We start from the raw sequence: 20,600 nt of genomic DNA, 5'->3' as shown, positions 1-20,600 counted from the left end.
TGAAAAAAAAAGTGTACAGAAAAACTTTCTTCTTTAGAACGCGTCGCCCGGTCAACAGGAATGAGAAAGCGCTGGGCTGAATTCGAGAGACCATTTTTACGAGTCGATTGACGCTAATCAAAGAGATGCAGAAAATGGGATTAGATGAAACTGAATCATCGTCTTTCTACTCCTCTCAGTATATAATATTTGATAAATGTTACACATTCCAAGACGACTGAAGAAGTTGGCGGCTCCTTTTGTGTCTTCTTCGTCGTCTTCGCTTGACGACGAACTCGTTGATACTGATGTTCTCCTCGCATCTCTTCCTGTGACTCCGGAGTCGAGTCATTCATCGCATTCTTCTATATCATTTCACGATTTTGGTGGCCGAGCATCCAAATCCACGTCATCAGTTCCTGCTTTGAACGTACTTGATGATTCTCAGCCTCCTTCAACTACTAATTCGGTACCCCAATCCAACTCTGTTTCTAGATACGACGATCTTACTACATCTCCCGCATTGACTAAGAAGCATAAACGTTATCTTTCCAATGATCAAGAGGCAAAGATGTCTCCTCAGTTACTTCTTAAACCTTTTACTTCTACTTCTTCATTCAGTTCTGCTAGACAAAGTTCTCAAGGAAACACATTGTCTGTAAGGAATAGTGTGGGTGGAACTAGTGAAACCAGTGGTCCCAGTGGAACCAGTGGAACCAGTGACCCAGGTGCTGAAGCTGTGACGAATGGGGAACCCTCTTCAATTAATCCATCCTTTACAAACCTTTCATCAGACTCTGCAGTTGCGAAAACAAATCAAAATAACGGCAACGATGAACCTGCCATCAACAATATCAACAATACTGCTGCAGCAAGCTATCTCTCCCCTAAAATAAAACTGCATTTCAATGAGCTCGAATCTATGATTGTTGAAGGTCTTAGTAACCGGTTAGAAGATGTCGACGGTGAGAATGTCAAACTGGTAGATGAATTGACTGTCAAATACAAACAACTAAACACTATGACGGCAACATTAAGATCCAATCTAACTACACTCAGCAAGTATATTAAAGAATTGGACGATACCAAAACGAAAGAGGTGGAAAGTCTCAAATCTAGCAACTTATTTAAAAACCTAAACGATCTCAACGTGAGAATCGACGGTGTTAGAGATAACTTAAAGAAAAACAATGACAAGTTGGCCGGCTTTGACTCTAATTTGTCACTGATGGAAGAAGCCAAAGAGCGTCATTTGGTTGTCCAGAAGACGAGACGTGATGTCATCATAACCATACTGGCTTGCATTACACTGCTAATCATTCTGAAGATAGTCAAGTCTGTGTATTATACAGGCAAATAAACAGGCAAATATAAATGTATATATACTTTAGACTAGTCATTCAAGCCTCTTCTAAATGCTCGAAGCAGTACTCCATTTCTTCCTCGCTGAGTGAACTTACGTACAGACATTTTGAAAGTACCTCGTCATTTCTCTTTAGCATGTAAAGCCTTGACCAGTCAATCAGTCGAAGAATCTGCTTCAAAATGGTACATCTCGTTCTAAATTTGTCGAAATTGATCAACTCGTACGGATCATTATTAATGATCTCGTTTGCATTGTCCATGTCATCCTCTCCTGCCCCTGATATCTGTTCCTCTCTCTTATTTTCGACAGGACATTTAAGAATGCTCAATCGCTCAGAATTGATATTAAGATCGCTCATATCTAGAGCTAAGAATGGAATAATACCCTTGGACGGAATAACCGTATCCATTTCTTCCCTAATGGCCTTAAAGTTATTGTTAGGCGAAGTAGCATCTTTTAACTCCTTCAATATCAGAAAATCTCCTGCATCTAAACTGCTCCACGTAACTTTAAGCTTTTTAATCATTGAAGAAGTCAATGCTAACATTATCTGGAACATGGTGGCAAAATTCTGCCTTTTCCTGCAAGAGCTGGCCAGATGAATATATCTAGAGATCGTGAGAGCTCTGACATTTAAGTTCTTGCAGAGTAAAATCTCCGAAATAATCCAATTGGTCATCAAATTAAATCGAAGAGTAATCATCTGAAGGCTTGACTTGTCCGAATGGTCCAGCAGAAGTCGAAGCCATGAGCTATAAGGAATCAGCGGCGTATCCCATTTCATGTCCACCAATTCTTTCCAGTCAACTTCCAAAAGAAGGTCTCTTTCAATAAGTGTGAATTGTTGGAGAAGAGTATCTGAATCATAACTCAACACAAACGGCACATGATTTGCCTTGTACATAGCCTCTTGTACACTCAGCAGCTGTGTGCCATACATCAATTTCTTTGGTGTAAGGGAAAGGGACCGCATATCAAACGACGAAGCTCTCATTGGCTCGTGCCTGATCAGAGTCGAGTTGTACTTGGCGCGATCCTTCCGAGATAGCCTGCACCCAGCTTCTGGTTTCAACTCCAAGGGTTTTTCCTCTTGGTTATTCAGCTGAGGTGCCATCGATTTCTCTGAAGGAACATCTTCCTTTTCCACTAACTTGTTAGGATTCTGAGCAATAAACAAATCACGAACCTTCTTCTCCAACTTAACCTCATCGATGCTTTCATTGCTATACTCATCCGAATCCTTGATTGGTTGGGCAGTGCCATCTACATCAGAAACAGTGCTTCCCATATCACTCATATATATAGTCTTGTGGCTCTTTCTGGAGTCAGAAATATTTGAAGCAGGCCTACTATCATCCTCTTTTGAATCACCTGGCACCTTGGACTTTGCGTCGCCTCGAAGCTTGTTACGAGCATACTCAATAGGATTGCAGTCAATCATTTTGTCAGGAATAGCGGCTAACTCGGCAATTGCGGTTTGCGATATTCCTGGATAAGGTAAAAGAAACGATTGTGCAGGCGATGGAATCATAGAAACAGTCGATGAAGAATTGGAGCAAGGAGAAGCCTCATGTTCGGTTGGCCCCGAATCAAAACCATCCTCATAGTAAGGTAACTCTTTCAGCATACTAATGACTTCCATATCAACAGAAGCGTCTACCCGCTTTTCGGGAGTAACTGACTGTGTATGTAGACCTTCTTTCTGAGAAGAACTACCGGATCCAGCAAGGCCTTCCCGTAAATCCACAACTGCGTTCTTCTTTCTAAGCTTCACAGAATTGGACGCTGTGTCATCCTGATCTGAATAAATACCTGAAGAGAGAGAAGAATCGTAAGTCATGTACGACTTAGCGGAAACTGCGCTATCTCTAGATATTACTTTAACAGATATTCTTTGGTTTAAATCAACCTCGCCATTGGCCTCAGACGTAGAAGCCTTAATATTGTCATCCCCTTTTAATGAAGTGTGTACAGCTTCAATCAACGAAGAACATTCGAGAGGTGTATCATCATTCAGAAGAGACAAAGGGGATGTAGGCTGATATTCCGCTACGGAGGAAGTATCAGCAACAGGGACATCGCACCTCGCAGGAATAGAAACAGTTGTTGTTGCATTGTTTGGTTCATTCTTTTCCTGATCCTCCAAGTTAGCCTTCCAAACAGGGGCGCTCTTATCAGAATCAGTGCTGACATTATCTGTAGCGACAGACTCGGCATCTGGATGTAAGGACATATCAACAATATCTCTAGTAGAGTGCGATATGTCCAATGAATTTGACCAGTTCATAGTTACAGATGGTGTTCTGAACGAAGTGAGATCTTCCTCGTTTTTGTTCTTCTGAATATCTTCTTTTTCTTTCTTTGAGTTTGCATTGCTTTCGGCAGCAATATTCTGAAGTACAGCCGAAGTGTCGGACTCCTTAGTGATTTCACTATCATCGATGTTGTCTGCCTCCTGGCCATACTTATCGTTGAAATGAGCCAGTAACTCAGAAGAGTTGATCGATGATTCCCCAGTGGATCCCTTCTTTTTTGTCGGAGATTCTTGCAAATAGCTGGCATCGGGCTCCTGTAGCTTAATGATAGAATTCTCTTCTCCTGAAACAGGCTCAACCATTTCTGCTCTAACCTTTTTCATTGCATTATAATCCTCTATCACACGAGTACTAAGAATATCCATCTTCCCATCGATATTGATTGTTCGTTCTAATGCAGTGGTTTTGCTTATATGCGGCGATTTCTTGATTGCCTGGAGCTTGGATGTAGGAGATGATTTCACTGAAGGAATCTGCATGACTTCGCTTTCTTTTTGTTGGAATAAATACTTGATAAACTTTGTTCTCCTCTTTTGCCTTTGTGAGAGTGTCGTAGAGATGGCCCTAGTGCCTCGGGACACACGAGTAGGAGATAGAGGCAAGAATGCTTCTTTTGAATCCAGTTGGCTACCAACATTGGATTTTGCATGGTCCATATCTACACGACTATTCAGCTTCTTTAGTGGAGTACTTGGGGCAATCTGCCTGACCCCACTATCCTTGAAAACCTCAACTTTGCCTCTAGTACTGAAGCCATAATTCTCTTTATCGTCTGTACTTTCATGAATTTCGTCGCTAGCAGATCCAAAGACTAGTGGTTTCACTCCTTGAATAGGCGTTGACTTGACGTGCTGTAGCATGCTGGAATAAATATTTTCTAAAGTACCATCTCTGGAAATATTCTTTAAATTGCAAGGTCCCAACGAAGATAAAGAAGCCTTGGGATGAAGAATGAACTTCTCTTTCGAGAAAATGTCTCCGATCCTGGTCAGTCGTATCTGGTGAGTCTGATTGCTATGCTGTAGAATGCTTTCTAAGTTTGTGGCGTCTTCAATCATATCAGCACGCTCTTTCAGAAGCAGGTTAAGGGAACTGGATGAGTTTTGTTCAACCATGGATAATATTCCAGAACGACGAGCGGAAGGATCACTCAATTGCTTCAATCCTAGTACGGATATTCGAGAGCGTGGCATAGAATCGTAACCTTGAATATTGTAATGAAGCAGATCTGTGTTAGAAAGTTTTGCCAAGGAAACCGTGTTCCAGAATATATGGCACAAAACAATGTAACTTTTTTTCAAGTTGACAATAACTTTGGCCTGCAAGTTTGAGTCATCGTCAATAAAGTAGCTGTGATTGGGAATCTCATTAATGGTAGAGGTGAGAAGCTCACGCATTTGCTTGTCGTTGAGAAAATCATCCTGAAAATGGTTTAAAATCCAGTGACGAAGAGCCACAAATGTTCGGACAAGGGCCAATTTACCTGTAGTAGCGATGGCATCGTCATCAGACAGCGATCTTTTGAGACACCAAGTAAGACGACAGAGTAGTAACTCTAGCAAGGGGAGAGAGTCAATGAAATTCCGGAAGCTGAGAAAGAAGTCAACCATAAATTGATAGTCTATGATTTCAGGAGATGTTAGATAAGTGACTATTGATTCTATAGTTGCCTGCATCAACTGGCCATCCCTCAGTTTGGCGATCTCTGACTCTTTGGGGGGTTGGATACAAGAGTTCGTTGTCGAAAATGGGTTCGTTCTGAGCGAAGTTATCCAGAAGTTGTGATACTTCCACCACCAGGGTGTCTCTAGAAGATTTATTTGAAGCATTTGGGGCAGCTGTAGCGGTTGGGGAAGTCGTAGCCACTAATTCCGGTGCATCCTTTGGATCCGTTGCTGAATTTACGCAAGTGCTAGGGGACGTATCCACTGACATCGCAGAAGGTGCAGATTCCATTGGTGTACGAATAGACAAAGCAAAGAAAAAAAAAGTGTAGACGGAACTTAGCTTAGCTTAGCATCAAACTGGAGCCTCCCTGCCAAATCAAAAATAATCGAGACTTTTCTTGGGCCGCTTTTTTCCTCTATTTGTTTATCACGGAAAATTACTTTGTTTACGTTCTCGCAAAAATCGATCGTGTCTAAAAATTTAGCGACGCGACGCGCCTTGAATTTATAATCTTCATTTACATTCGACATTCATAATAAGTAATCATTGAGTCAGGCAAAATGCCATCGACAAACTAAATAAGCAAGAATAATAATAGGGGGGGGGGGGGCGAGAATAGGGAGGGCGGGAAATAGTGGAAGTAATAAGAAGATGGTAATGCTTAGTTGTTTCCAGACTCATCGATCTTAATTCTGATAGCCTTGACCTGAGTGTAGTTATCGAAAGCTGACTCACCCATCTCTCTACCAATACCAGACTGCTTGTAACCACCGAATGGAACAGCATTATGGAAATCGTTGTAGGTGTTGATCCAGACAGTACCGGCCTTGATTCTGTCGGCAACGTATTTGGCAGTGTTAAGATTTAGGGTATGAATACCAGCAGCAAGACCGTACTCAGAGTCGTTAGCTAAGGCGATAGCCTCATCAACAGTCTTGAATTTGGCAATAACACCGAATGGACCAAAGATCTCATCTGTCCATATCTTCATCTTAGGAGTAACGTCAGCGAACAAGGTTGGCTTGATAAAGTAACCCTTATCACCAGATCTCTCTCCACCGGTAATCAATGTAGCACCTTCCTTTTTACCAATATCAACGAATCCAAGAATCTTGTCCACCTGTTGCTGCGAAGTTTGAGCACCCTGATAATTGCTTGGATCGAATGGATTACCAACCTTAACGGCCTCAGCGGCAGCCTTAAACTCGGCCAGAACCTCGTTGTAAACACCGTCCTGAATAAATATTCTGGAACCAGCGCAGCAAACTTCACCAGAGTTGTAAAAGATACCAGTGACCAAATTCTCCACGGTCTTTTTCACGTCACAGTCGTTAAAGACAATGTTGGCAGATTTACCACCCAACTCAAGAGTAACCTTCTTGACGTTAGATTGAGCAGCAGCAGCCATAATATGCTTACCAGTACGGGTAGAACCAGTAAATGCAACCTTTCTGATCCTTGGATGAGTAGAAATAGCCTCACCGGTAATCTTACCGAAACCAGAAACAATGTTCAAAACACCCGCTGGTATGCCAGCTTCTTTGGCCAAATTAGCGGCGTACAAAGCAGACAATGGAGTCGACTCAGCAGTCTTCAAGACAACAGTGTTACCTGAAGCAAGAGCCGGACCAACCTTCCAGGACCACATCAAAAGAGGGAAATTCCATGGAATGATTTGACCACAGACACCCAAAGGTTCTCTTTTAACAATGTTAAGGTAGTCAGAACCAGTGTTAACCACCTTTCCATCGAGCTTATCAGCATAACCCCCACAATATCTGAGGTAGTTAACAACCAAGGCAACATCACCAGTAGCATTAGCCAAAGTCTTACCATTATCAAGAGATTCAATGGCAATCAAAGTATCCTTATGAGCCTCCATGAGGTCAGCCAAGTTGGTAAGAGCCCTACCTCTGACGGCAGGATCCCCAAGTGACCAGTCACCTTCGAAAGCCTTCTCGGCAGCATCAACGGCAAGGTCAACATCTTCAGCACGAGCCTCGTGCACCTGACAAATAACCTCCTCGGTAGATGGATTCAGAACCTCAAAAGTCTTGTGTTGCTTACCAGGAACAAACTGGTTGTTGATAAACAAACCAGTAGGTTGCTCGTAGCTCTCACCAGTTGGCAAGGTAATAGTCTTGGACAATGGATATTGAGAATAGCATCTAATCATGCCCGGCTTGGTAACAGCTCTGGCGGCAGAAAAAGCCTTAGTAGTCGTGAATCTTAACATAATGACACAAGGAAAGATGAGGACGATAAAGGTTGATAAAGGACTGAAAGCAGAACATGGTGAAAGTCGAGGGAAAATAGCCGCTTATTTATACAAAACAGCAAACCGCAGGAAATACCAAACTAGGCCTCCGAGAGGCTGCAGGACAAATCGCCTCCATGGCTTTCTTCTCCTCTTTCTCCAATGCCGGAACAAGTACCGACTCGGCATTGAGGTTCTTTTAATGGCGGATATCTGGTTGGGACTCACTTCTAACTTTTCTATTGTCGTTTCTTTTTGCGTTTCCCCAGGCCTTTGCTTTTTCTCCCAGGGAGGAAGTGTTCACGCGGGGCTTAAGTAGCATTCATGCGGTGGCTGTTTAGTGGTCACGCGGTGGCCATGCAGCGACCACGCGGTGATCTATGGTGGACTCCGGTGGATTTCAGCCGGGCATTGCCTAAAGCTTCCTGCTACATGTTCTAATTGGGAGCCATCGACATACTGAAAAGTTATCAATGTAGAGCAGCTACTTTCACCTGATTGAGCTACTTCTGAGCTGGTTCTAAGCTGCTTTAGACATTCAGTCCACTACGTTAGTCCTTCATCCTTTCATCCTCTCAGTTCTTCATCCCTTCTCCCTTCTCCCTTCTCCCTATTTCCCCTCAAATACCCCAACGTGAGCCGTGCCAATTTTCCGAATTCTCAACTTTTTGAGCTGTGTAATTTTTTTATGTACTGGAATCAACGACTCCATTATAAAGGGGGTATGAAAAAATAATTTAAGACGAAAAGCGGGGTTCACCATATCGTACAACAGCATTTGTTGGCGAATTGGCTTCGTTTCATCTTAATGTCTCGTTCACCTATTACATTATGTTTAATTCTCCTGAATGACAGCTTCAACCATTGCATTATGTCCAATTTTCTGGAATGACGGTTTCAGTTATATAACAACCCAAAGCTCCGCCTTTGTACTGCATCTAATTGGCTGAAAATTTAAACTTCAAGTGTTCTGGATTTGCATTCTTTTTTTGTCAGATGTCCGATTCATTTCGTAAGTCTTTCCTTGCTTGGTTTATCCTTTCTTTTTCTTATTCATTCGTTCATTCATTCATTCATGGTGTCCCCAATCTCCGAAAAACGGGGATTTACCGATTAGCTTTCTGGCAATTCTTGTAGTTTCGTGGTAATTATTTAACAATTCCTGCGTGACTCCTAGATGCCGCTTCAATCTCCGACTGCAGCCCCCAAATGCTGTTTATCCGCTTCCTTCTCTACAACTCTTCCCCAGAAGAACCCTAAATCTTCTGAGCCAATACAGCCTCATTCACCTACAATTCCATTCAATCTCAATCTGGTAGTTGACCTCGGATTTCTTGCTGAATAATAAACCCCTGAATCCTTAATTGATGTACACCCCGTCACACCCCCTACTCGATTGAGACAACTGCCTAAAAAAAAGAATATAAAAAATGGTCGCTTTGTAATGGACGACGTAGGTTGAAGGCGTAATTGATTATGAAGCACCGTCCCTGAGTACACTACACCAACAGGAAAGCAATCCCTTTATCTGTCCACCAATCACAGCTGATCAATTTTGGAAAGAGTCCTAGAAATGAATACTGGTCGCAAAAGAAATTCCTGAAACCTTATGCGAGGAGCGGAAAAACCTCCTTTCTGCAAAAGGAAACAGGGGGTGCTGTTTCTTATTTCCATTATATTCACCTATAAAACCGTTTAAGGTTTGTTCAGAAAGCCCCTAATTGAACGCTACTCTACCGCTTAACTACGTAATATTTCCGTTTCATCTTCTTCCTCTGGTGATATAATAGAGTAATTGTGCAAACCGTTAGAAAAAAAAATAAAAACCTACAAAACTCCGCCGCTACCCGTGCTTCCAGAGAACCCTGGACCCTATAAGATAGCCAATCATATTTATCCAACGATACGTTGAGTTTCCATTGTATTTGGTATTCGGCTTTGTTCACAATAAATTATCTTTTTTTTCCTTTGACACCGACGCCCACATAATGGTTTGGTGTTAATTATGCTAGCCTGGCAACGATCCTTACCCTCATGAGTTTCCTCATATCAATGCTCAATTTTGAGCTGAATGCATCCTTAACATCATACCTTTTGCATTGTCGATTATTTGAGCCACACTTATACTCGGCCTTCATATAAGATCGTGGAACTACGTACTTTTATTTTGGTATGGTTAAGTTAACTCAATAATATCTTTTGCTGTATCGGCTAAAGATAAACGATGTATTTCATAAAAATTAACCACTATGATGACCTCATATCGCACTCTGTGCCGAGAAATCCCTTTCTGGATACACATCATTACACCGCTTCATACTCCAAGATACCTGGTGTTCCCGAATCAGGAGTGACAAATGTGAAACCATGCCAATAGGTAGAGTATGACTAATCAAATAGCGTCTCTTGGCTTTGTTTCTTTACAGCACTTACTGATTGATTCAAATGTGAAGTTAACAAATTTGGAACAAAAAAAAGCTAAATTAACATGTAATGTTGAAGAAAAAACTTGTATGTAGACGTCTGTCAACGTAACCCATTAAATTATTGTAATGCCTGATATCAGCTCTATAGTAAGCCAGCATCCTTAAAGGCCTTCTCAGTAGCATCTGTACTCTCCAAGTTCTTTAAAGTACCCTCAGTACCAAAGACCTTACCATCGAAGAAAATGGTAGGAACCCACTTTCTACCTGCAATAGCAGTGAACTGTTTTTCAAGCTCATCAGCTTTCTTCGGATCCATTTTATCTAACTCAAGAATCGTAACTTTATCGAGAACATTATACTTCTTGAAGATGGCCTTAGTATAATTGCAATCTGGACACCAAGATTTGGATATCATGAAAAACTTGCTTTTCTTAATTAAATCTGCGGCAGAAACCATTTTAAAACAATTTGTAGTATAATGCAAAGGAAAATATAGACCAGTGAAGAGAGAAGGTACTTACCCATTCAAATATCTGTCTCATTAAGTATATATAAGAGTAAAAGTTCAACGTTCAAGGCGGTGCTTACTTCAGCGGAGTTAATTTACCGTTTTGGGAACATAGGAAAACCGCCACAGCAAAATTGACGAGTTGATCAGCAAGATTTCAAATTCTACTGCTGCCTAGTAATAACTATAACTAGTTTAATGGCTACTATGTAAAGTGTACTACTAAATATAAATAATTCATGCACACTTATTTTTATTAAAAGAAAAGATCGATACAACGATATGTGTAAAGATATTTCATTTATTCTGGTAAATTTGGAAAACTGTTAAGTAACACACCGCCTACATCCTTTTATTGCTTACTTTCCAAAAGTGCCAGCAACTGCGCAGCAATTACATTTTGATTAAAGTATCACAGTATTTGGCGTTTCCGTGCCTTGAATCTTTGTATGTACCCCAAGCAACGCTCGAATTTCAATAAAGAAAACTTCTTGCACTAAAAAGATGGCGTGAAGACAAACATGATCAAAACATACCTTTTAAGGATAATAAAAAGAGCTTTGTGATCCTATAAAATCCTTTCTATAATAGATCCTAGCGACCTTCCAAAACCGGTAACCTATCGCGACTTGACTAAAAATTTTCTATCACGCCTTACACTTTGGGCATCTTCTGAGACTGACATACATACAGACAGAGTGAACTGCAATCGGACTATCTCTTATTCACTTACACAGCGAGCGGATTATTCACCATGTTTAGAAGACAGATTTCATTATGTGCTAAAAGAAATAGTCCAGTTGTGGAATTGTTTGCCACGTCGACTCTGGGGGGTATCACGTATAGGAGACTATTCTCTACTAGTATGGCAGGCTTGAGCGGCTCTTCAACGTACAATGCCAAAAGCAAGGCGCACAAGTCGATTACAGAGCGAATCAGAAGTGGAACAAAGTTTCTTATATCTTCTGCCATTGTTCTAGCGGCATTGGGAGTCACGACGGTTTCCCTTTACTTGGTTTTCAAAGAGTTGTTCTCTCCCTCGGGTGAAACTCCTACATTCAACAGAGTTGTTAACAAAATTGAAAAGAATCCTGAGTGTATGAAATTATTGGGATATTCAGATGATGAGATTGCCAAAGGTAGCATCAAGTTGAAGGCCTATGGAGATGTTCCTCAGGATAGATGGACCAGAGATAGACCCATTAGGGCTACCCAGTATACTGCCAAGGATGGTAGCGAACGTCTTTTGATGAGGTTCTTTGTGGAGAGCAAATATAAAGTTGGTGTGGTGAGAGTGGAGGCTATCGAGCAGAATTTGTTAGCCCAAAAATTCAACTATATTACGTTGGACGTGAAAGGTGAAAAGAGGTACTACCTCGAAGGTATGGCTCCACATTCCCCATCCTTCAAGCAACCATTCAGTCTTTTTGGAAGTGGTAACGGATTTCTGGGTGTAAAATGGGGACCTCAAAAAAAGGACGATAAGGGGGAAGATAAGACTAACCAAAAGAAGTGAGTGATTTGCTTTTTGTATCTATTAACGACTGATGCCTTTTCTATTCTTGTTCAGAGAATACTAATATATATATATCATGGACAGTAGACTTATTAAAAATATTGCTAACGACACCTTGGATGCTTCGGCGGAATCCTGAGAAACGTGACTCTGGCTCGTTTGGTAGCTGTTTTCTTTAACCTGGAGTGTCTTCGTTGAATTTGCTACCGTACTCTTTTCGACTCCGATAAGAAACTCTTTCCAATCGCCCGGAATCTCTTCCTTACACATTTGTAAGTCCTGGAAGGCATAGGCAGAATGGTTGGAATGCTTAAGTTTAGCATGCCCATTCCAATCGCAGGAATCAGGATCACATTTATGATAAGTGTAGAAGAGATTGAATGCAATTGAATGCTTCTGCAATTTGGAACAGCCCGCAAAGAGACCATAATCTCCAGATTCCGGTCGATTCTCAATTGATCTGCAATCAACTTGTTGACAGATCGATTTCAGAATCGAGTTATCTTCTTCTAAATTCAATTCACCCTCTGGGTTGACAAAACAATAGATAGCAGACAGGATACAATTGCAACGATCAGTTGTTGGAGTATGGGGAATATAATGAGGCTCTATTCCTTCAATGTCCGGAGAATTCTCAAGACTACTGCATTCCAGGGGCTCTCCTGGATATGCTGGTATAATTGTCTCGTTGGACATATAAAAATCTGGTTTAAATGGATTGTCATCGCAAACCATATACTCTTCAAAGTCGCCCCATGCCTTCTTTAGACCTTCTGCTGTGAAGAAATTCAATCCCACAAAAACCGGAGATTTGCGTTTTGAAATTACATATTGCTTCATATCTCTCACTGCTGCCTTGATGAATGGAAGGGATTTCACTGAATAAGGAAATAGATTAACCTCAATAGCGAAACCTATCAAATTGATCACCGATGTGGACTTATCAATGATAGCAGTGAAATTTGCGTACATGTCAATATCCCATTCATTGCTGACTTCTCCAAGATCTATTATGTAGCGATCAGCTATGAGATCAACATCTTTGGTAACCGGAAAATGTCCACTAAGGATTTCGACCGCGCTTAATATTTTAACTGTTTCCAAAGATGAATTGAAAGGTTGGTGGGTAACTTCGTTGATAAAGGTTCCATTTTGAATTAAAAGTGCTGGAAGGGTATCGTGAGCTTTTCTTCCTCTGGAAAAAATAGATCCCAAACCTGGAAAATACATATTGGTATTTGATGCTTTGACGAAAATGATAAAAACGAGAAGATGAATACTCAACCTCTGAAGATACCATGACAACATAACGGAAGAGATAATAAAGGTCAAAACAGAATCAATAGATGTATATCGTAGAATAGTAGATGTGTTGCAAAACACGCGCCAGATTTATATAAACCCAATTGATTTGAGTAATTTAAATATAGGGAGCATATTGAACTTTCTGTGCAGCAGAAATAGGAAAAGAAGATATAAATTCTTTTTCAAGAACAACAGAATGTGGTACTTCAAGCCGAGGGATTCCTCCTTCTCAGCAGCAACACTAAGAGGATCATCAGTAACAAGACCTGCTAACATCGATTTACCAGAAGGGAGAGTGCAGAATTTGACAGCGTCATCGGCTTCCTTTTTAAGATTGATGGTCCAGAACCAAATCTTTAAATGATTCTCATTACAAAAATCATAAAATTGCCTAGACAACGATCCGTTGTAAAGAATTAGACTTAGAATGGAAACTGCAAAGACATGGCCACCTTTGGCAATAATTTCCTGGACAACCTGCTTGGATACATTCACATCGAAGGTGATATTTATGATTTGGAAAGGATCCATTTCCTTACAATAGTATCTTGAATCCCACATACCAAAAATCAACTTATCATACCAATACTCTATATTTGGACCGACCTCTGTCAAATCGGCCAGCAAAAGTTTCAGCAACAAATCCGGATCACAATCCCTCTTAATATCAAGCATAAGCTTAATATTCCGATGTGTTTTCGCACATTTTTCCTTACACCACTGAAAAACTTCTGTCAATGTTGGCATTGGAAGATGGGGCTCCCTGATAGTTCTAAGTACAGACAAGGTCTCAGTGTATTTCTCTTGAGTGACATCATACCTCTTACCAAACACCCTGGTAGTGTCAGAGTCGTGGCAAATAACAATTATATTATCCTTGGAGATGTGCAAATCCGTCTCCACCACATCACATCCTGCATCTACTGCAGCATCATACGATCGGATTGTGTTTTCAGGCCACGCATACTTGAATCTGAGGAGATTTAATGTGTTTGTTAGTATTCAATTTCCTATCATGATTCCTTTTTTTTTTGTATTGAATTTCTTTTAATTCTTCGGCTCTTATAGCCGTTACAATAAGAGATATATTGCTCTTTACTTACCCTCTATGACCCGCAAGAACAGGAGAAGCTCTGGACATTGATAGTTAAAAAGACCGATGATGTAGGCTTTTGTGGATCGGCTATAAAAGTAGGCCCAAAGCGTAAGAAAACGAGAGTGGTCGAAAAATGGCTTAGAGTCAATCTTTATATGAGATCTTCTTATTGAATACTTTGAAGATTAACACCGACAAGAAAAAAAAAAGAAATTTGAAGAATGGAAATAGAACTTAGGTTCCAGAACATTGCATAGAATCCTGAAATACTCTGATGTCATTGACTATTAACAGTTGAACTTTACAATTGAGAATGAACTATTTACAAACAAGTATAAAGTACAATTGAATAACTATTTACAATGCATGAAAGGGGATTGGACGCTGTTACGGACGACGATCACCTAGTTGCTATATCTAATCAAGCAAGTAAACCATCTTACCCGAAGCATCGAAACCGATCTTTCTGTCCTTTCTATTATCTCTGAAAGACTTACCGTACCTGTAACCCACTTGTCCCACCTTAACGTCAGTAAATCTAAAAGCAGATCTATCTCCCTCGTGCATCTTGGCGACAAAGGACTTGGTGTCTGTACCGTGAGAAGCCCTATTACTGTGTGCTGAGTGCTCTCCACCTTCAGAAAGCTTCTGCAAAGTAACGGCAGCAGGCTCTAGACCAAACTCCCTGGCAGCATCCACAGGCCCGAATGGCTCAGATTCAGCAATAGTGACGAACCTAGATTGAGTGGTCTCCTCTGGAATAGGAATTTCAGTCAAGTTCTCTCCATTCTTGGATGCATCATACAATGGGAACATATTGTACATAACGTCGCTCATTCGTTGCAAATCCTTTGTTATCAGTCCAGCTTTCTTCCAGCTATCTTCCACTTGGCTCAACTTCACTATTGCCTCAATTCTCTGGATTTTTAATCCATATTTCAATGCCACATTTTGTGAAGGCATTTTCAATTTAACCACATCATTTACTATCTGTTCCTTCATTTCTTTACTGATTTGAACGTCCGTAAAGCAGTGCGAGTTCATTGGGAAAGGTTGCAAAGGTCTTCTCTGACGACCGTGGCCTCCCTCGTCTCTCGAAAAATCCACTCCCTCCTCAGTCTTCTCCGTACTGCTGACTGCATCCCTTTGTTTGGCCTTGAGTAAAGAGTTACCTCTCTCCGAGGATGGATCTATGTAATTAGTGCTGTGATTCTGGTTAGGGTAGGCGTATTTATTCAGATAATAATCTCCCTTGTAGTTCTTAGGGCCCAAAAACTCATCCATGAGTCGTTTAAACACCGTCTGTTTTCTGCCGTGACGTGGTGGAGGAATGTTACCTGCTTTGGAGTAGAAGGGATATGCCAAAGTACGTCTGTAACGCACCTGACTCACTTGACCTCGAGTAATAAGTTTGACTGCATTGGCTGATCCGTTAAATAATTCAGCATTTCCTCTAATTTGCAGCATAATGAATACCTATAACAACGAGATGTCTGCCTGGTATAATGATAAATGAGAGTGATAAGATGGTTGGCTGACTGGCCACGGCCACTTAAAAATTTTTTCTATACCGTGAAGATATTTGATTATATAAGCAGCAGTAAGCTATTTCAACTTTAAAGACTTGGTGTTACTTTAACTAGTATTACAACCAACTAACTATATTATCTTAAATTTTGTTGCAATATACACCGAAAAAAATATTTTTTTGTTTGTATAAATATGGTAATGAAAAAATGAGAGACTAATGTACATTTTGAGATGCTGGAAGTTGTTTAGATGCATGCTTAACAGTCGACTAGATCAACAATGTAAAGATTAACTGGAGCGCACTGTGCTCCGATAGATTTGTCGTACAAGTTGTAAAATCCACCAGAAAGACACTGGTAGAAAGTAGTGGTTGTACCAATGGCCAACTTACCGTCATCAGTAATGGACCAACCAGCAGCATAAATGGCACCGGCTTGAGGAGGTGGGCCATCGAATTGGAATTGTTGATTGGCAACGATGGAACCTATTCTTCCTGCAGAGTCAGTCAATATAGAATCTTTCAAAGACATGGTCAAAGCTTCACCACTCTTGCAACCCACCTGGGTAACTGCTGTAGCGTCTCTCTTTTCCTTTTCCTTCTTAGCAGTAGCGGTTGCTTGTATTTGACCATCAGTAATCTGAGAAACAACAGATTTGGTTTTAGTCGAGGTGGTGGCCTGAATTTGACCATCAGCAATTTGAGAAATAACTTGCTTGGTAGCAGTGGTAGCCTGAATTTGGCCGTCCCCAATTTGAGACACAACCTGCTTGGTAGCAGTGGTAGCCTGAATTTGGCCGTCTCCAATTTGAGACACAACCTGCTTGGTAGCAGTGGTAGCCTGAATTTGGCCGTCTCCAATCTGAGAGACAACCTGAGCTGTTGCCGTAGTTGCCTGGATCTGACCGTCCGTTATTTGAGACACGGGAGCAGCAGATGTAGAGTAACTAACAGATGAATTGCCAGACTTTGTAGTAGAAGTGGTCTGGTTAGAGATTGAAGCAACGTAGATGCCAAATGGACCAGCATAATCAGTAGTTTTACCAATTATAGATGTAGGCGTCAATGTAGTCCATGGTTCGGAAGGAACGTAAGCGGCAGAAGCTTTAACTGCAAGAAGAGCGGCACAAAGAACGGAATATGATGCTTTCATTTTTTGTTTTGTAGTATCACAGATTTCTTTGAATTTTGGTAAAGGGAATAGAACTTGTTGTTTTACAATTGTTTGATTTGGCTAGGAAGTGTACTCCCTTTTATAACCTTTCAAAGAATAGATCAAGAAAGGATCCATTACCCAGCCAACTGATTTCTGGGGATCCTTTTTTGCTCTAAAGGGAAACTACCTTCATCAGCCCTCTTGATTTATTGGATCCTTCTATTGATTTGGAAAATTCAAAGTCAGCCCCCTGATACTAATCTTAGAAGTTTTCTGAGGAGGGCTGGTTTACATCCCTAATAGTTTAATATGCACTGTTAGGCGAGCGAAGAACATGCATGATGAGACATAATTTTTTTTGGCCAGGCGTGAAAATTTCCTAACAAGGAAATTTATCAATACTTCTAATTTAAGATCAGGTTGGGAAGTCATAACGACTACTCGGTGGCTGGTATAGATCAAAATTTTCTGCATCAATAAGATCGGACATCCTTAAGCAACTTGATGTATATCAATGCGGATGCTGTCAAACAAGCCAGGAGAGCCCAGTGAAATCGAAAAACGGGCTTGATACTAATATTAGAACTAGAAATATCCCAATTAGAAACATACGTAAAAAGGGGCTAAAAATAAAAAGGTATAAGGAAAACGGTTGTGAACAAGCCACAAGAGGCCTCAAAACACAGCAATTCTGTCTATGAAGATAACTTCTTTAGGACTGAGTCGCTTCTTTCATGCTTGTCTCTTGCATCCAGAGATCCACGGTTGAGCATATATTCTAGAGCGGACGAATAGGGAGCCTTGGTAACCGAAGGATCGTTGAGCGAGTTCACAGTGTTTATATAATCATTGTAGACGTCACCGTTGTAGGAGCCCAAAACGGAGTTAATGAAGAAGTCACTTAATTTGAATGCGTCTGTCAAGCCGATAACCTGAGGTCTGATATCAGACAGAACTTGTTCAATAACCTTTTCTAACTCTTTATAGGAGTCGGGAGACAACACTTTAAATTCCAAAAATCTGTTACCAAAAGCTTCAATGTTGGATAGTGCAAACAAAAGTGCAAGTTTAACCAAATGCTTGGAAATACTACCGTCTTGGCTAGAGCTACTGGCGTGATCATTTTTGAGCTTGAAACACCACTTAGAGAGCATATATCTGACGGCGTATAATTTTGAAAGTGACAATTTCTCGGAAGCAATTGCATCCCAGTCATGACCGTTTTCTTTGAGTTTAGCAATACCATTTAAGGACAATCTTAGAATCAAAGAGTCGAAAGCCTTCACCAAGTCATCCAAATTTAACAAATTATCAGATGTCAACAATTCACCCTCTTTGGATGCATCAAGGAGGAAAGAATAATTACCAGTTGGCTCTTTACCGTTTTTGATGAACTTGATTACCTTCTGAATGGTAATACGGCCACTATTTTGAGCCAAAATGTTGTTATCACCTTCCCAGGTACATTGAACGGCATGATCAACATATCCTTTGGCAAAACCACTATATGCAGAATAACCGTGACCACCACAAGACTGTCTGCATTCATCAATTAGCGATAGACATTTCCAGGTACAAGTCGACTTCAAAGAAGCAGAATCAGCAAATATTCCTTTTAAGCTGTCTATGACAGTACTGAGTGATTTGAAATCCTCAGTATTAACACCCTCATCTAACGATTTGAGCACCTGCTTGTAGTCGGCCTGGATCTGATGTGAGGCAATACTCATGGCATATGTCCAAGCCAAATTCGGCAAAAGTCTTCTTTGATGAAGTGGATAGTTTATGAGTTGATTCTCAACTTTTCTTCCACCAGTCTTAAACTGTCTTCTTGCAACGGCATATCTTAATGCGATTGTAATGAACCTCTCACTAGTCCTGAAGGAATCAGTCACCATAGTAACTCTTCCCCCGAGTAAAGCTCCATAGGCAAGCTGTGCCAAAGGAGGTTCCAGTACAGTACCATCGTCATCAACAGTTGCATATTTTGTAAGCATGTACTCCTTAGGGATTTCAACATCGGTGAACTGAATCCAACCATTATCAATACCATCTCTACCCATCTTTTGACCGATGTCACCAATAGAAATACCATTGTGAAGATCATGATGACTATCTCTCAATGGAACTACAAAAGTCTTGACACCGTAATCTTTTCCGTCTACGATTAATCTGGCAAAACAAACGGTATGAGTAGCCGAATGAGCGGCACCCCCAATCCACCATTTAGTGGCTCCAATATGGGGAGTATTGATAACGAATGTTCTCTTTTCCTTGTTGTAAGTCGCAGTCGTTTCAAGTCCTGCAACATTGGAACCATGGGCCAACTCAGTCATTGCAAAACATCCATAGATATCCTTTAGGTAGATGGCACCTCTTTCGTATGCCCAGTATTTATACTGACTATCGGTTCCATTTCCATGAATAGCACCAAGAAATAAACCAAGATGAACACCGATACGGGTACCCAACTGAGGATCAACGATGGCGATAAGATTCAATCTAGACTGGAAGGTCTGGAAATCAGGAGCATCTGTTTCGATATACTGAGCCATGCGTGCAATTTTTAGTGCGGTTTGCTCACGATGGTCGAGTTTATCATATTCGTAGTATTCTTGGTTTGTTTTCAAAATAGGATCTCTTTCAAGTTGTTGCATAATCCTTAGCGTCTCTAGGCTTTCTTGAAAGGAGCCTTCAAGAAATTCATGCATTTTATTCAGGTCGAAATCGGTTCTCAATCTTTCTGACCAGATCATTCTGGAAGGATTAGGTTCCTTGGAACCAGGAAGTACGGTAGAAGTCATACCGAAGAAGAGATGATTTTGAACAAATGAAGGAAGTATTGCAAGCAAATTGGTTTTACGCTACGCCAGTTTATCCTCTCTTTATACTAGAGGCCAAGAGCCTTTAGTCTGCATTCAAGAATACATAGAATGACATGATGTCCCTTTTTCGGTCAAACTCTCCTTCATGTGAAAATTGAAATAGGTGAGGAGTAAAACTGGCAGGTAGTTTAATTCATATCTCCAATATGCAGCTAAGTAAGTCGGGCAAATAAAAAGATTCAGATATAAGCATTGCTATATAGTACCCCACAATAGTCAAAATGTGGGGTACTCGAGGACCAAAAAAAAAAAAAAAAAATTGAGACAGTTACAACACAGCAAAAACGACAATGTATTCTACGTTGACTAAAGAAAGAAAAACAGCTGTAAACTCCTAAGATGAGTATATTGTGTACATGGATGAATAGTAAACAAATTGATCGGGTTTGAAAAGATGAGAAATGAAAATTAAAAGCTGAAATCAAACCACCGTCCACAATCAAAGAATAGCATATTGTGGGTCTAATATTTTAGAGTATATAGTGACAGTCGGTTAATCAGATGTCCATTGTCCCGGACTCGATCGGCTGATTCGGGGACGGTAATGAAAGTTTCCGGGCCTTCATTTCAAAGGTGTTCTGATTTTTAATTTCTA

The 20,600-nt window shown here is 40.7% G+C and overlaps 10 protein-coding genes across 10 annotated transcripts; 2 read left to right on the top strand and 8 right to left on the bottom strand.

Annotated features, from left to right (window-relative positions):
- Positions 1-196: 196 nt before the first annotated feature.
- FOA43_004370 (uncharacterized protein) lies at positions 197-1,339 on the top strand (the record flags this gene model as incomplete). The annotated part of the gene is made up of 1 exon (XM_038924613.1): positions 197-1,339. The coding sequence occupies one exon, from the start codon at positions 197-199 to the stop codon at positions 1,337-1,339; it is 1,143 nt and encodes a 380-aa protein (XP_038780541.1).
- Positions 1,340-1,379: 40 nt separating this feature from the next.
- FOA43_004369 (uncharacterized protein) lies at positions 1,380-5,336 on the bottom strand (the record flags this gene model as incomplete). Its single annotated transcript, XM_038924612.1, has 1 exon — positions 1,380-5,336. The coding sequence occupies one exon, from the start codon at positions 5,334-5,336 to the stop codon at positions 1,380-1,382; it is 3,957 nt and encodes a 1,318-aa protein (XP_038780540.1).
- A 653-nt stretch (positions 5,337-5,989) lies between these two features.
- Positions 5,990-7,564, bottom strand: ALD4 (potassium-activated aldehyde dehydrogenase; the record flags this gene model as incomplete). Its single annotated transcript, XM_038924611.1, has 1 exon — positions 5,990-7,564. The coding sequence occupies one exon, from the start codon at positions 7,562-7,564 to the stop codon at positions 5,990-5,992; it is 1,575 nt and encodes a 524-aa protein (XP_038780539.1).
- A 2,589-nt stretch (positions 7,565-10,153) lies between these two features.
- FOA43_004367 (uncharacterized protein) lies at positions 10,154-10,536 on the bottom strand (the record flags this gene model as incomplete). Its single annotated transcript, XM_038924610.1, has 2 exons — positions 10,154-10,452; positions 10,533-10,536. The coding sequence occupies 2 exons, from the start codon at positions 10,534-10,536 to the stop codon at positions 10,154-10,156; spliced, it is 303 nt and encodes a 100-aa protein (XP_038780538.1).
- A 737-nt stretch (positions 10,537-11,273) lies between these two features.
- On the top strand, positions 11,274-12,035 carry FOA43_004366 (uncharacterized protein; the record flags this gene model as incomplete). The annotated part of the gene is made up of 1 exon (XM_038924609.1): positions 11,274-12,035. One exon carries the CDS (start codon positions 11,274-11,276, stop codon positions 12,033-12,035), a length of 762 nt encoding a protein of 253 aa, XP_038780537.1.
- Positions 12,036-12,095: 60 nt separating this feature from the next.
- Positions 12,096-13,343, bottom strand: FOA43_004365 (uncharacterized protein; the record flags this gene model as incomplete). Its single annotated transcript, XM_038924608.1, has 2 exons — positions 12,096-13,116; positions 13,339-13,343. 2 exons carry the CDS (start codon positions 13,341-13,343, stop codon positions 12,096-12,098), a joined length of 1,026 nt encoding a protein of 341 aa, XP_038780536.1.
- An 84-nt stretch (positions 13,344-13,427) lies between these two features.
- On the bottom strand, positions 13,428-14,481 carry FOA43_004364 (uncharacterized protein; the record flags this gene model as incomplete). Its single annotated transcript, XM_038924607.1, has 2 exons — positions 13,428-14,313; positions 14,444-14,481. 2 exons carry the CDS (start codon positions 14,479-14,481, stop codon positions 13,428-13,430), a joined length of 924 nt encoding a protein of 307 aa, XP_038780535.1.
- A 372-nt stretch (positions 14,482-14,853) lies between these two features.
- FOA43_004363 (uncharacterized protein) lies at positions 14,854-15,903 on the bottom strand (the record flags this gene model as incomplete). Its single annotated transcript, XM_038924606.1, has 1 exon — positions 14,854-15,903. The coding sequence occupies one exon, from the start codon at positions 15,901-15,903 to the stop codon at positions 14,854-14,856; it is 1,050 nt and encodes a 349-aa protein (XP_038780534.1).
- Positions 15,904-16,223: 320 nt separating this feature from the next.
- FOA43_004362 (uncharacterized protein) lies at positions 16,224-17,117 on the bottom strand (the record flags this gene model as incomplete). Its single annotated transcript, XM_038924605.1, has 1 exon — positions 16,224-17,117. The coding sequence occupies one exon, from the start codon at positions 17,115-17,117 to the stop codon at positions 16,224-16,226; it is 894 nt and encodes a 297-aa protein (XP_038780533.1).
- A 698-nt stretch (positions 17,118-17,815) lies between these two features.
- On the bottom strand, positions 17,816-19,924 carry FOA43_004361 (uncharacterized protein; the record flags this gene model as incomplete). The annotated part of the gene is made up of 1 exon (XM_038924604.1): positions 17,816-19,924. The coding sequence occupies one exon, from the start codon at positions 19,922-19,924 to the stop codon at positions 17,816-17,818; it is 2,109 nt and encodes a 702-aa protein (XP_038780532.1).
- Positions 19,925-20,600: the final 676 nt, after the last annotated feature.

Source organism: Brettanomyces nanus, chromosome 4 (genome assembly GCF_011074865.1).
Source record: "Brettanomyces nanus chromosome 4, complete sequence".
NCBI classification, from domain to species: domain Eukaryota; kingdom Fungi; phylum Ascomycota; class Pichiomycetes; order Pichiales; family Pichiaceae; genus Brettanomyces; species Brettanomyces nanus.
The sequence above is the reverse complement of the archived record's forward strand: the minus strand, read 5'-3'. Positions and strand labels throughout refer to the sequence as shown.